The sequence below is a fragment of the Eleutherodactylus coqui genome, chromosome 1 (genome assembly GCF_035609145.1).
Source record: "Eleutherodactylus coqui strain aEleCoq1 chromosome 1, aEleCoq1.hap1, whole genome shotgun sequence".
NCBI classification, from domain to species: domain Eukaryota; kingdom Metazoa; phylum Chordata; class Amphibia; order Anura; family Eleutherodactylidae; genus Eleutherodactylus; species Eleutherodactylus coqui.
The window spans coordinates 83,442,522-83,459,003 of record NC_089837.1 but is presented as its reverse complement, the minus strand read 5'-3'; the positions used below and the strand labels follow the sequence as shown (position 1 = coordinate 83,459,003).

General features: G+C 41.6%; 1 protein-coding gene across 1 annotated transcript in view; it reads left to right on the top strand.

The window, feature by feature from the left end:
- SNTG2 (syntrophin gamma 2) overlaps positions 1-15,878 on the top strand; it is a 202,949-nt gene extending 187,071 nt beyond the window's left edge. Inside the window, exons 16-17 of the mRNA XM_066596680.1 lie at positions 3,342-3,452; positions 15,747-15,878. Coding sequence (XP_066452777.1) covers positions 3,342-3,452; positions 15,747-15,878 — 243 coding nt within the window. The remainder of the gene's footprint in view (positions 1-3,341; positions 3,453-15,746) is intronic.
- The last annotated feature ends 604 nt before the right edge of the window (positions 15,879-16,482 follow it).

Genomic DNA, 16,482 nt, shown 5'->3' with positions numbered 1-16,482 from the left:
CTAAGAAGTTAAAGGGGTTCAGTGCCATATGCAAAAAAAGAATTAGCTTCTGGGGCAGGAATGGGATATTCAAAGTGCTATACCTAGAGGACTTTGTGCATCAAAAGAGGTCTCGGGGCACATGATGAGAACATTGTTCTTCCTCTTTACAAGTCACTGGTCAGACCACACATGGAATATTGTGGACAGTTTTGGGCATCGGTACTCAAGAAAGACATATTAGAGCTTGAGCGGGTACAAAGGCGGGCAACTAAAGTAGTAAACGGAATGGGCGGACTACAATACCCAGAGAGGTTATCAACATTGGGGTTATTTAGTTTAGAAAAAAAATATAGCTGAGGGGCAACCTAATAACTATGTATAAATATATCAGGGGACAATACAGAGATCTCTCCCATCATCTGTTTATACCCAGGACTGTGACTGTAACAAGGGGGCGTCCTCTACATCTAGAGGAAAGAAGGTTTCTACACCAATATAGAAGGAGGTTCTTTACTGTAAGAGCAGTGAGATTGTGGAACTCTCTGCCCAAGGACGTGGTGATGGCAAACTTGATAAAAGAATTCAAGAGGGGCCTGGAGGTCTATTTTGAGCGATACAATATTATATGTTATAATCATTTAATAACTTCAGAAGGGTCGGGGCTCCAGGGATTATTTTGTTTACCAGATTGGAGTCAGGAAGGAATTTTTCCCCTTAAATGGGGAAAATTGGCTTCTACCTCATAGCTTTTTTTGTCTTCCTCTGGATCAACATTGGGGTGTAAAAGGCTGAACTGGATAGATGTGCCTTTTTTGGGGGCCTTGCATACTATGATACTTTGTACCAATGCATTTTCAAATCCAACATGGGCCAGACTAATGTTTGGAGCATGAGATCTGTTTAGTTAATGCACCGAACAATAGTTAGGAACTTTATGCTATTACCATGGCCATTACAGTTAAATGACTGTCTTATGTCATTAGACAGGTTTAGGTCTGGATCATCAAAAACGATATCCTTACAGAAACCTGAGTGGAACTTTAGACTGCCATTGCTCAAACAGAGCCCAGTTGCCAGTGGATCACGTTATTCTCTCTGGCAAAAATGATGGAAACAAATAGAAACCTGCTCAAACGGAGACCCTATTGGTTCCCGGTTTATCAATAGAAGCCTGTGATTCTGATCAGGGGTTCTGTCTGAAACCCTGGGTGACATGGACAGAACCTCTGGATGTAATGTGAATAGCCCCTTGGTAAGACAATCCTTTTAAACTAAAGTTATCATGGTACAGTATAACACATCAGGCCATGAGTCATCAGACAGTTTCTTCTTCAAAAACAGTTGTCCTTATAATGAGTTGATTGTCTCATTTCTTCTTCTGCTTGGCCTGGGGTCACCAGAGAATAGGCCTGAATTATTTTGCAGCTTCCTGTACTGGCACATAATTGAAAGTCCTGAGTTGGGCTTTCTTTCTGTGATGCCCTACAAGGGCATACGAGTGGGCATTGCTTTAATAAGGCAACCCCTTTAATGCTGGAACAAAGATAAAAGATCAGTCTTTCATCAGTGCTGTCATGGTGGAGTGGAGTGGTAGGAAGAAAAAAAATAGAGGTGGAGCTACCTGAATGAGTAAGTGATTTGGATAAATATAGGTAAAGGAATGTGAAGAAGATGTGACTCTTCTCTCTCGTTAAGATGGTGGGTCATAGAGAAAGACCTAATCGTTTGGGTGCAGCCAACCCAATGATAGTCGCACTAGCTGGTGAGACTTTTCTGATGGATTAGTGAAGAGAAAACTGTGATGGTATAGGCCCAACTGATCGAAATATAAAGTTCAATACAATACAAGAAGTAAGCTCAGCTTCTCCGTTTTATTTTATACCAGCATGAAAAGACGCTATCCGGGTCAACGCCACTTCCTCAGTTATAGACTTGTTTTAGCTGTTGGTATGTGCATGGTGCACTATGTATTATGTGAACCTGAAAAAGGATTTGTTCTGAGTGCGAAACACGACAATACATTTTAACAAACATTTGATGGCTACACCGTGACAGTGCCGATGAGACATCTCTTTTTTGCTTGCTGAAATCTGAGGGAATCTCCCGTCAGAGAAGATGTAAGATGGCAGTAAATTCAATACACTAAATGCTTCAAAGGGTTGTGCAACTTCTACAGGTGAGCGCATAGATATATGCATGTTTTCTTTCATTTAGTGCCTATGCTACTTCTCATGGAGCGCCGTCTCCTTCTTCCCTTTTAAAATACCTTTAATGAAGCATGATACACCAATATTTCCGTCGTGGGTGGCTGTAAAGTTCATCCTGTATAGATCCAAGCAACTTGATCTTCCGAGTAACCAACTTAAAACAACTTGTCAAGGGTGAACGTTTAATAAGGGCCTGATGGTGCTACGGGAATGAGGAACCGGATAGGACCTGGCACAGAAATAGGAATAGTTTGGATGCATATGAAACATGACTAGGGACAGATAAAAGAGGTGAATTTAACTCGTCTTTACTCACAGAGTGGTAAAATAGCTTAAATGTAGTAGTGAGGCAATAGGCAGTTCATTGGTGAACTATTTCTAGACTACAGGGTAAGGCTAGGCTCACACGAATGGGCTGGATTCTGCTTGCTGATATCCAACATGGAAGACCTGTGAATGATCGCGGAAACAAATTGCGTTGGTTTTATGTCGTAAAAAAGAGTATGCTGTGATTTTTTTTTCAGCTTGTGGAACTTGGAATTCCTACCCACAAGTAGGAAACTTTGAAAGTCCACAGCTTTCAATGCTCAGGCATTACTATATATTGTCCTCATGGATGGTGATCGCGGAATCCCCAATTCAAATCCGTTCAGACTGGTGTAACTCAGAACAGTCTCTAAGAAGGAGGAAGCTGGCTTTAGGGAAAGGCTCTGCAAGTACTCACTGGCCAACACACACATCCATTCTGCTACGTGGTATACCTAGACAGCCAAAGTTTTTCAAGGTTCACTAGGCTTGCCAACCCTATCACAGAAAGTGGTCTGCAACTAGATACCTCAACATCTTTTGTTACGCACTTCATGACATGCGGAAAATTCTACTCCCCTTCACTATGCTCTTTCTCTGCAAGGTCTGCCAAGTGTAGCTCAGCTACAAAACTTCTAGTAGCAGATCATGAGACTGCGAGGATATGAGTGAGGGGAAACTGGACAGTGCGATTCCGGTAGTTGGGGGAAAACTCTTCAAAGTGGTTCCAATCTGGTTTCAAGTATAAAATAAAGCCAAAAAGTAGCAATAATAATGTAATATATAAATTCTTATTTTCTAAGAGTGACTAATGATCAGAATTTGTTGCCTTTTGTTTTGTTTTAGAACATAATCTGGAGGTTTAAGTTTTCCCAATTAAAAGGTTCCTCAGATGACGGTAAAACTCGAGTGAAGCTACTATTTCAGAATTGTGACACCAAACAAATTGAAATGAAGGTAAGTAATCCAGCAATGAATTCAGTTACATAATCAAAGCTGAGAGTATGACAGAGAGACAGTAATAGGGATCAGATGTTGTAAATGTTACAAAATTTATAATTAAAATTTAGGCACAATCAAAATGAAAGCAGCATGAGCGCCCGGATTACACTGACTGGCGGTAGTACATAAATGTTTAACTTTAATTTAATCATGAATTTCCATTTGCACTTCAAGCTTAAAATGTTTAATAAAATATAGTTCTCTGACTTGTTATGTCAAGGGCACATATTACCAAAGAGCAAAGTGACTTAGTCTATTTCAGAGTGAGGCGATATAGCCGGGCATACCAGCGCAGCCTGCAAGTGATTAATTTGCAATTTTGTATAATAAAATAAAGGTCTGATTAATTTTCCTTTATTTAGAGAAGTCAATGTCAGGCCTCAAGAGGGATAATATGCACAGAGCTACCATTAATTCAATAAAATTCTGCATCAACAGGATGGATGGTTGGTACTTCAGACATTACAGTCCCATATGAGGAATAGACAATAGGTTGCACCTGACACACTACAAATTAGAAGAGGAATTTGCAGAACAGGTTGTTTATATGCAGGGTAGGGTCATCTGTCAACCGTTATAAGAGCATGTGAATGTAATGAGCATCTTCTTATATGGTGAACCATTTGTGCTTTGGATTTTGGGCACAGTTGGCACACGGGAATACTGTTTATATAGCTATTAATTAGGGTTTATATTGCTATTAATATTTACCTAAATTATGCCAGGTCTCATTGGGCACACGGACAAATCTTATACTTTGTAACACATTACATCACCGCATCTACCTCTGTTCTGGGAATTTGCCGTAATTCTTTGCTGAAGCTACTTTAGAGCAACATTGGATGCTACTCGTTTTGAAGCATTATTACTCAAAGAAGTTTGGAACAGGCAATGCATTCAGTTCTCTCTAAGTCCTTTAACAGAAATTTGCGCCAAATTAATTAATTATAAGTAATTATTATTGCTTTAAAAAACAATTTTGAGAGGTTTTCAATTTTGTAGTTCAAAGTTCTCCCCTCTCTCCGCTTCTACCTGGTTAAAGGTGATATTCTTCTATTCTTGAGTCCTGCAATACTTAATTCTTGACTTCTGTACACTAGTGTTGAGCGAACTGAAACTCGAACCCTGTTTGGGGTGGAACTTTACTAAACGTTCATTTCAGCGTAAACCCAATCCTTGGGCGGTTCGTTGTGGCCAAACTCACTAAAATGGCTTCTTCTTTTTCCTTCTTCCTCTTTATTTTCCTAGTCCTTTCCCCTCTTTCTGCTTTTTCTCTTTCAATAACTTTCCCTTGTTTTCTCCTTTTTCTTCTTCCCCTTCCTCTTTCTTTTCTTCTTTATTAACTTTGCTTAGAACATAGCTCAAAAGTACTTAGAAGTACAGTACTCTTAGGTAACCTGAGAGTGATAAACATGACTTTTATGTCTCTTAGACAGCATTATACAGCAGTTATAGGGGTATTGCTGAAGTTATGGTTCAGCTTGAACTAATTCGGACTGAACCAAACTTTTTGCCAATATTCATCAAACAGGTTTTCTCATCACTGCTCCACATTAAGCCTATAAGCAAATTATAATATGTAAGTGGCATTATACATTATAGGCCATGCTCAGAGAATTACTATAGTGTACAGGTATCAAACCTACCATGCTTCTCCCATTAATACGAACCCTGAAGGTACTCTCACCATTGTTGGAGAGTAAGATGCTCTTAGAGAAAGAGGAACAAATCTAGACATGCATTGTCTGGTATTTGTCCTTACTTCTATTTGGCAATCAAGAATGCTCTATCATTTCACTATTTGAGGCTAGAAAAACAATTCTAAGACTATGAATTAGAGGAGTCCCTCCAAAATCTGCAGGCTGTATAAAAGCTTTGGAGAGCTATAGTAATAGTTTGGTACACCTGTGAAAGTCTAAAGACAAAATGTAAAGTTCTGAAAAAACTTAAGTCCTTTATATATATTACCAGAGACTATTTGAAAGTTTATATTTTGTTTTTGATTGTATGTTTTTCTTATGTTCCCCCAACCTTAGGAGCATTGGGTGGTTGATGGTCTGGGTAGGTTTTCTTAGACTGAGGTATGTATTAAGGGGTTGTGTGGGAGTTTTTAACTATTGATGATTTACTTATCCTCAGGATAGGTGATCAATAATTGCTTGGCGGAAGCCTGCTGCTCAGGATCCCAGCTGTCCAGCTTATCACTGACTTTGCTGTCAGCATGGAGAGCACTGGAAGTAGATACTGCTGTCAAGATTGTAGCAGCTTGGGTTGGTACTACATTGAAATCAGTGAGAGTTTTACCTGCAGTACCAACCTGGGCCACTGCAATATGGACAGCAGTAACGGCCTCCAGCACTCTCTGTACTATCAGTAGGCCTGGCAATTGGCAGGGTTCTTGAGCAGTTGACCAATCAGCTATTGATAACCTTTCCTGAAGATAGTGTAGGTCATCAATAGTAAAAGTCCAGCGACAACCCAGTATGAAGCTGCATCTCTATCAGATAGGCTCACCTGCTCCCCGGTGGCGGAATATTGCTAGCGATATTCCACCTCGCCCGTGGACAGGGGCCTCAGTTTCATGTCATAAAGCCTAATATAGGGGTAACTGGTCCACGGTCAAGAGCGATAGATATCACTAAGAGATAGTACACTGATCTCAATGCCATGTGACCTAGACAATTATGATTTGTAGATGATTTAATGCCAGAGTTGAACTTTTTGGAAACAAAGCCAAATTAATTTGAGAAATTGCTCATTTAATAGGCTAATTGAAGAAAATGCTCACAAATTGAATTAACAATTATTCATATTCCTAATAGCAATCTGACATTCGATTCCTTCTCTTCTATATAATTTCTCACCCATTACAGAGCACTTATATTGATTGTGAAAGATTAGGCCCTCATCGATCATATCCCATTAACTACAGTATTTTGTACTCTCTTTCTTTTATGTACTGCCTTTTATATGTTTCACCTAGGAAATCCTTAAAGGGGACACTCCAAGAAATGGTGACTGGTTGCGTATGAGACGCAGATCACCGGAATCCACTTAACCTAAACTATAAGCATCATAACTTGATTTATGGTGCTTATAGTTGACTAGTGTTACGGTATACTACCTGTGGTTACACCAGCCCGGGTTGCCCTGGATCTCACCCACAACCCTGTCCCTGCCTGCTTGCCTTCACTCCTGGCTAACCCCATGTGGGCAACTGGGTGGCAGTTCCTACTCTCACTAGGGACCGAGAAGGGATGCTGGCCTACCTGATGGAAGGGTAGAATACTGACAGAAAAGGAAGATGAAAAGCAACCAACATGAACAAACTAATCAGAACCGAGGCAGGTGGAAAAACCTGCCAGATGGTAGCAACTCTAACAGACAAGCTGATAGAGGCAGGAGACCTACAGAGGCAGACTGGCTAGCACACTGATGGAAACCAATAACTGGCAGTGACTGCAAGTCCTTGTCACACCTTCAAACAAAAGCCTCCATCCAGGGGTGGAGAGAGGGAGACAGCCCACTCCCAACAGATCATAATGAAAGGGAGCTCATGCATGTCAGCTGCACTCACACGTGCGCAGGCGCACAGCACTGCGCGCCACCAGCACCATGCTGGCCAGGCACCCGCGCCTCCGGCAGCCGGACAACAAGCCGGGTGGACGCGCCCTAACCGCGGGAACCCCCACACTGCCGTGTCGGGATGATCAGCAACCGCCACATGGTAACAACTAGCTGATATAACCGGCTTTGTCCAAGCTAATTTGTTACATGTTGTTCGCACGGAAAATTTTAGGAAGTCATGTTTACTTTAGAGGAACTGAGGAATAAAATATGTATACACATAGAGAAGCATTAGATTATCCTCCAACTGCATGTACCGATGTCCCTTTGCAGAATGTGCCACCCCTCCTATTCTCCTCACTTTTTACCCTTAAAAGTAACACCTCTTTTTATTCAAATTTACCTTTAGACTGGTTGCAGCCCCTTCTTAGCCTTAAAGGCATGCTACATCCCTGCAGTTCATGACCCCTTTCTTCTGCTTAGTAAATGCACACAGACGTGTTTTAGATTCTTTTTAGTATATACACATAGAGGAGCATTAGATTGTCCTCAGTATATACACATAGAGAAGTGTTAGATTGTCCTCAGTATATACATATAGAGGAGTGTTAGATTGTCTTCAGTATATACACGAAGAGGGGAGGAAGACTCTTCTCAGTATAAAAAATCATTTCCCTAGGCTTTAAGGTTTCTGAGAAAAGAACTATCTCATGTATCGCAGATTTTTTTTCATGCTTAAGATTGATTATTGGAGTTGTAACCGCTTTACTTTTTCTATGTAGGCCCTAAAGAATGCCCGTGCCAAAGTTCAGGCTTGTACAATACTGGGAAGTTACATAACATCGGGGATCACTTACTTTTGCACTCAGAATTGAATAATTAAGTTGCAACCCCTTTACTCTTCATATTTAGGACCTAAAGAATGGTTGCCAAATTTCACGCTTGTACAACACCAGGAAGTTACATTACATAGAGGTGCACTTACTTTTGCACTTAGCATTGAATAATCGAATTGTGATCCCTTTACTTTTCCAGTTTAGGACCTAAAGAATGGTCTTGCCAATTTTCAGATTTGTATGACACCAGGAAGTTAGAGAATTAGTGGGGAGTCAGTCAGTCAGTGTGTCAGTCAGTCAGTGAGGGCTTTCGCCTTTATATATATAGATGACAGGTCCCCTTTAAATTATTTTTTTTTCCATTAACTCTTCAAAATGCAAACCTTTATGAATTTTGAGCCTGGTGACATTATTCTACCATTTTTCTTCGTAGTTTATTATTTTAAGCCCCATTAATTTAAGGAGCACAACTGCATAAACTAATAAGCATACTATGTGGCTCTCACCAAATTGCTTTCCACGCGTGTACACATTGTGTAATTGGTGTTATTTATCTTTGCAAAGCCTGTTTCTCTTTTTGATAGCCTGTCTCACTGTATAACCTCTTGACCTCGTGTCTGATTGAGCAGTTTAGGTACTGACACCGTCGTAGAAAGTCCTTTCTGTTATACAGCAGATTGCCTGGCTATGCTACATTATGAAAACTTGTTTCCAGTACAAGGAAATACAAGAAATAATGCAGGTTTAGGCCGCCTGCACACGAGCAGGTCGGATCCGGCAGTGAGAATTCTCGCCGCGGGACCCGACCCGAGAGCCTGCAGGGACGAGCGCGTACTCACCCGCGCCTGGCGGCCCCGGCTCTTTCATGTGCCGGCTGCCGCGCAGCCGGCGCATGCGCAGACCGGAGCCGGCGGCCGGGTGAGTGCGTGCCCTGCACAAAAATAGGACATGCCGCGGTTTGTTTGCCGCGTGAGATTTCGCGCGGCCGTCTGCATAGGAGTGCGTATTGTAATGCACTCCTATGCAAACTTTCAGTGGCGGAAATCTCGCGGGAAATCCCGTGGTGGGATTTCCGCCCGTGTGCAGGCGGCCTTAAACAGAGAGGAAAGATACTTAACAGAGAGACATTTTACCTAATGTTATAATACTAATCTTTACTTATCTAACTCTGACATATTCCGCAGCACTATACAAGTCAGACGAAACACACAAAATAAGACATCACATACAGTATGAAACCAATGGACAATGTCAACAATAGGTGTGGAGGTCCTACTCACAAGAGCTTACAATCCATGAGGAAATCCAGGTGACACGAGAGATACAAGTGCTTGTTCTGTATGATGGCCCAGACATCTTGTATTTAAATAAGGTATATAGATAAAGGTTTATGAGCCGGTATCTATATATGTACAGATATGAGGTACATTAGAGTGTATGGGGTGTGGGGGATACTGTGGGATATAAGGTCAGGTTTCCAAGAAGGAATATAAAAGAGAGTTAATGGAGAAGAGTGAGATTAGGAGATATGGTAGGCCTTCCCAAAAGTAGTGTTTCAGGGCACACCTAATGAAAAACGTGTTGGTACCGTGTTAGCCAGTAGAGCAAAATGTGATTGTTTTCAGCAAGAGAAATAAAGAAAACTTGTAGGTATGATACCTTTTAATAGATAACAAAAATACATGATGTTAATGCAAGCTTTCCAACGTACGCAGGGTTCTGCTTCAGGCTTTTTTTTAACCCAGCATAGGTTTGAAAGCTCGCATTAACATCATGTATTTTTGTTAGCCATTAAAAGGGTATCATATCTACAAGATTACTTGATTTCTCTTGCTTGGAACAAGCAGACAGGTCACACTTAAAACTGTAGGTGTTGGGAATTAACCTGATTGTGTGGACTAGCTCATTACAGAGAACTGCTGTGGCTCTGGAGAAATCTTGGAGGTCGGAGTGGGAGGTTCCGATTAAAGAGGACCTTAGTCTAAATTCATTGGTAGAATGGAAAGTAGAGGTAGAGTGGAAGACAGAAATGAGTTAGGAGATATAGGGTGATGCAGCACAGTGAAGAGCTTTATCGATGATAGTGGACGGGCAACCACTGTAGTGACTGGCCCAGGGTAGAGACAATAGTATGGCTATTGGACGAAATAGTCTTAAAGAAATCAGTAGTAGGTGTGAATACATGACCCTTTATTTAAAATATATTATATGGAGGAATTGGTTTCATCCTCACCTTCCAGCCACATAAAGCAAGCCTCCAATTCCAGTGGCACCATTCTCATGCCAGGATCATCTAATCCAAAAACTAAGTTATGGGTTTTCACATCTGCATTGGGAATTCCGGTTTCCTGCTCCTTTTTCAGGGAGCAGGAAAGGGGAATCCATGCAGCTGAACGGTTCCATCTGGGGACAGAACTGAACAGCGCCAGATGGACCCCATTGACTATAATGGGGTCCCTCCGCTTTTCCCCCAGCTACACAGCTTTTGGAAGGAGGAAGAAGTGCTGCATGTAGTGCTTTTTCTTCCGACATTTTCAGCTCTCTGGAGGTTCCGACGCAAATTAACTCTACAAATGGTGGGCATTGTTTATGCAGTAAACTATAAGGAATGGCATTAATTGTGTAACATACCTCCTTATTGATTTCTGGTTCCCCGATGAATGCACATATTAATAGAGTAAATGTGTTGGAATGTAAATTTTTGGAATTTGTTTCTTGGAACCATTGCTCAAAATTTATCTGCTCTTTATTCATTGAACTATTGGTCTTAATACTTTGGAACTATTGTTCATAGCGATTAATGTATCTGTAGCTTTGGCAAATAGTTGCAGATAGGGGAATCCAATTCAGTTTGTTAGAGACAGTTTTGATTGATATGTGACTATTAGGGCTCAGTCAGACAGGCGTTTTTTCGCCCGATTTGCGCATGCGCATGCGTCCGGCGATTTTATAAAACCATGCGCATGCGCATTTTGCGCATGCGCTCGTCCGATAAATTATAGAACAGAAATCGCAGATCGCACCTATCTGCGATCTGCGATTCCTGTTCTCTTCTCTATATGTGCTCAATGGGGCCGGCGGCAGCAGCGCCGACCCCATTGAGAACATATAGTAGACAAATCATTCTTCTCTGCCACAGCTGTAACAGCTGTGGCAGAGAAGAATGATGTTTGCCCATTGAATTCAATGGAGCCGGCAATACAGCCGGCTCCATTGAAAGCAATGGGCTGCCGGCGATCGCGGGATGAATTTTCGGGAAGGGCTTAAAAATATAAGCCCTTCCCTGCAATTCATCCAGAAATGTGTAAAAACAAAAAAAAATATATACTCACCTGGTCCCGGAAGACGGAGTTCAGCCGCGGCCGGCGGCAGTACTCCTGAACTGCTCTCTGTAGTATTCAGCAGCCGGGGATTTAAAATCCCGCCTGCTGAATGAGCTGCCTCTGATTGGTCACAGCCTGACCAATCAGAGGCAGCTCTCACTCACACCCATTCATGAATTCAACGGCTCCATTGAATTCAATGCGCTGGACAGCTCCGGCCCGTTTCTATTGAAACGCGGCTAGGAGCAGTATTTTCGGGCGATTTTTCGGCCCCGGTCACGCGATTTGTGGAATGCGCATCCGTCATGCGATCCGCAAATCGTGGGAAAAAATGCCCGTGTGACTAAGGCCTTAGGGTCTTCTGTCTCTCAAGTGTTTACTGATCCCACCCCAATTCTAATCCCATTTGTTAGTTTATACTTCTACTTATATAGCCAGGTTGTTGAACGAGGTTGCCATTTTCAGGGTGGCTACTCAGTCTAGGTAGACTGACACTAGAGTATTGGTAGGGGTAATTGTTACCACTTAATAAAAGTTATGTTTTAATGATTTTATGAACTTGGGGTAATTGTCTTGTTAGTGAGCTCTTTGTACACTCTGAGAGATTGATACACACTACTTCACCATGGCAGTTGTTAAAGGGGTTTTCCAGGCACAAACACAATTGATGACCGATCTTCAGGATAGATTATCAATAGTTGATCAACTGGGGTCCGCTGCATGATAACCCGGCCAAATTAACTGTGTGGGCATATGGTATGAGTGCCGCTATACATAGGGGCCATTTTGGAAGCTGCTGCTCCGATCCCTGTTTAGTGGCCGGTGCTTGTAACTGCAGACTGGGTTCTCATTGAAATCAATGCATCTGCAGTTACAAGCTCTGGTCACTTCACAGGGGTCGGAGCAGCTGCTTCTACTCAAGCTCCTGTGTGTAGTGGTGCTAACAGCATGAACCCAATCAGTTGATCAGCCAGGGTCCAGAGCAGCGGACCCGGTCAAACAACTTTTGATGATTAGAGATGAGCAAGCACCCAAATGCTCGAGTGCACGTTATTCAAGTCGAGCTTTTCGTAAAATTCGAGAGCTCTACTTGAGTAACGAACCCCGAGCATATTTATATATGGGACACCGGGTGCCGAGCTTTTTTTTTTCGTTCTCGTTCTCTCTCTCGTTCTCTCTCTCTCAGGTACGTCACAGCGGGGAAGAGCCAAAAACTGGGGTGGGGACGAACACGGCTTGACGCTCGTTCGAGTAACGAGCACCATCGAGTACGCTAATACTCGAACGAGCATCAAGCTTGGCAGAGTACGTTCACTCAACTACATTGATGACCTATCTTAAGGATAGGTCATCAATAGCATTTGTGCATGGAAAACCCCTGTAAGTAAATGTCGTGGAATCTGATTTTAGTAATTAGTAAATACGTAAAATGGTGAGTAAAAGTAAAATAGTAAATAAAAATTGCTACATGTTGCTTTATCGTGAAATCTACATGCAGTGGCGTAGCTATAGGGGTTGCAGGAGATGCAGTTGCTCCTGGGCCCGGAGCCCTAGTGGGCCCATAAGGCCTCTCTTCTCCATATAGTAATCCTAGTAGTATGACTACAGCATTATAGTTGGGGGCCCTGTTACAGGTTTGGCATTGGGGCCCAGGAGCTTCAAGATATGCCTCTGCTACACATATATGTTTGAAGGACACGCCAAATATTTGCTTCCTGATGACATTGTCTCTTTAAATGATATTTTATGCAGTCACTAAGTAACATTTCCCATGCCACATGCGTGCACACTGGAGCGTGTGAATGTACAGAACATGATATTTTATTGTGTAACTCAGATTAAGCTCCAGGGATTTTGGTGAGCAAAGTAACCAGGCGACCACATTGAGATATTCCTAAAAATATATTTGACATTTGAGATGAATTTCAGCAGATACAATGCCATTAGGGAACATCCACATCAAGTTCTGAACATACATGCTGACATAATGAGATAAACTGCACCTTCAAATAAATATTTTCCTTGTAAAATGAAGATCTGTTAAATAAATGGAAACTAACAGAAATTGGAGAGAGGAAGGTTCTAATTATTGTAATATTGCAATTTGTCATGTCAGTACATAATGATATGCAAATGACTGATATTAAAGTAGAACTGTCTACGAGTTTTCATAATGAGTAAAATGTACTCACTACGGTTTGTTATCTAGAGTACTTGCACCTGTATGTGAACCAGAAGCCAAGTTAGTAGAGAACTCTAAAGACCCCCGTACACATTAGGGCCCCTTCACACAGGTGTATTTTCATGTGCATTATTTGCACACGCCATACACAGAGTATGTCAATGGGTTCATTTATATAAAAAATTTTTTGCACATGCTCTTTTTTATTCATTTGCGCAATATGCGAGGAGATGTGCACTAAGCTGCGCAATTTCATAGGAAAAAGTACACATCTAGAACTTATTAGGCCATTTAAATTGTGGGGGGTTAAATGAACATACCCTGCAGGCACAAAAAGTACAATAAAATACGCTGATGCGAGCACAAAAAGGACTCGTTCATAGCACAAATATGTTGCGCTGAGGCATGCGCAATATGTGTGAAGGAGCCCTTAGGCAAGAGTTGTCCGAACTGCTGATTTTGCTATGATTGGTGGACTTTTGCATGTGTACGGGGGCCACCTGACTTCCTCCTAACAGATGAGGAATATTAAAGGGGTTGTCCCGCGCCGAAACGTTTTTTTTTTTTTTTCAACCCCCCCCCCCCCCCCCCGTTCGGCGCGAGACAACCCCGATGCAGGGGTTAAAAAAGAACACCGGAGAGCGCTTACCTGAATCCCCGCGCTCCGGTGACTTCTTACTTACCTGCGGAAGATGGCCGCTGGGATCTTCTCCCTCCGTGGACCGCAGGGCTTCTGTGCGGTCCATTGCCGATTCCAGTCTCCTGATTGGCTGGAATCGGCACGTGACGGGGTGGAGCTACACGGAGCTACACGGAGCCCCATTGAGAACAGAAGAAGACCCGGACTGCGCAAGCGTGGCTAATTTGGCCATTAGACAGCGAAAATTAGTCGGCTCCATGGGAACTAGGACGCTAGCAACGGAACAGGTTAGTGAAAAACTTCTTATAACTTCTGTATGGCTCATAATTAATGCACAATGTACATTACAAAGTGCATTAATATGGCCATACAGAAGTGTATAGACCCACTTGCTGCCGCGGGACAACCCCTTTAAGTTTTAATGCTCAATCCTTTTGTCCTCACTGGAGATAATCCGCTGCTAGAGCTGTTTGGCTACATCTTTCGCCAGTTTTCCCATGTAAAATATATGAACTTTTGGCCAAACAAAGCATTCATGTTTTTGGGTGAAAATAGATGCTGTCTGAATAAGCATTTGGCCAATAGTTATTGAAGGTCTATGAGCCCCTTAAGGGCTTCTTCAAATGAACGTGTTTGCGCGGGTATTTGCACATGCACAATCTGCGCATGCTGAACAAAGAGAATAGAACCCATTGATTTCAATGGCTATATTTTTATGAGCGCATTCTGCGCACGCATTTTGCGCTCATGTGTGGAAAAAAGTGGGGCCTGCTCGATTTTCCTGCATTTTGGAAAGTTCAATATTAATTAATGTAAGGTTATGCACATGGGCAGGAGAAATGGATGTCACGAATATACACTAAATGGGGTACAGCTAGGGAATCTAGTGAGATGGAAAAAGACCTGGGGTACTAGTTAACTTAACTGGAACAATCAATACCAGTCAGCTGCTGCAAAAGCTAATAAAGTCATGGGGTACATTAAAACAGGCATAGGGGTGAAGGGCGAGAACATTATTTCTCCACTATATAAGGCACTTGTCAGGCCCCACATGGAATACTGTGTACAGTTGTGGTCACCGGTGCTCAGGAAAGATGTTACAGTGCTGGAGGGGGTTCAAAGAAGGGCAACTAAATTAATAAATGGAATGGGAAGACTGGAATACCCAGAGAGGCTATATTCATGCGCAAAAACGTTGCACTGCAGAAAGCTTGGTGTGCAAATGGGAGATGTTACAATGTCTCTACAGATCCACCTATTAGAAGGTAGCTTTTCTATAAGTCAATGTCCAACCTTTTAAAAGGTTTGTAACATAACTGGGAACATAAGCTGAAACAAAAGTCATCTCCAGAAGGAAAAGATAACCATGTACAGATGGGCTGTTTTGGGGGGGTTTGTGATAGGCCTAGGATGTGGATCGGAAGGGGTGCAGTTTCATCTTGTGGAGAGCACCTAGTAGGTGTGAGGAGACTTAAAAGGCCATGCATGCTCCTCTAGTAAATTTAATATGCAAATAAAATATCTTCCAATGCCTCGGCAGTGCCACTTGGAAGAAATAGCTGTCCTATGGAAGATGTATGGGCACCTTTAGTAAACTTTTTATGTAATCCAATCCCTGCATGCTTTATTTAACTTATATATTTTGTTTTTATATTTTTCTTTATTTTATATTTCTTTATATATATTTTTTTCTTTTTGCAGGAACTGGAATTTCAAGATCTGACTGGTGTTTTACATTGTATTCACTCCTTCATTGCTGCCAAGGTTGCATCTATGGACCCCGCATTTATAAACAGCCAAAGTATTACAAGGAAATACATTTATAACACGTGAAGAACAAGTATGGAGAACCAATTGGATTGATTTCATGCACAAACAATTTGGGATAAAAACTTTCGGAATACAACATAAACTATTTCCCCCATGTGTTCTATATCAACCCAGTGTATATATGTTCACTATATTTTCCATTTCAATCTACTGTACTTCATAAAATAATCTAAAGCACATTTTCCTATTTCTAATATGGAAAAGGATAATGAAATAGCACTTTAAGAAAAATATTTCAGGTTGTCTTCGGAGCTGTATATAGACAATGAAGCAGGGCTATGGCTGGAGGGTTTTGTTGTATATAACCTGATAGCATGCATATTACATTTTAGAATTTTCTTTACTTAGGACTTTAAACTCTACGGTCTGCTGTCAGCAGCTTTAATGTAATATTCTGTTAATAAATTTTATGGTCTTACCAAATGTATTTATGATGGAATCATACAGATGGTCCAAGTATTTATGTATTTTGATAAGCTAATATTACATGCTGTATATTTCATCAGTGTGTTATAAAACTCATGGACAATGCAAATTCTTATAAATATTTAATTGCAAAAATTTTTTGGGAAGTGTCCTGGTTTTTTCTCATTGTATTCGACATTTC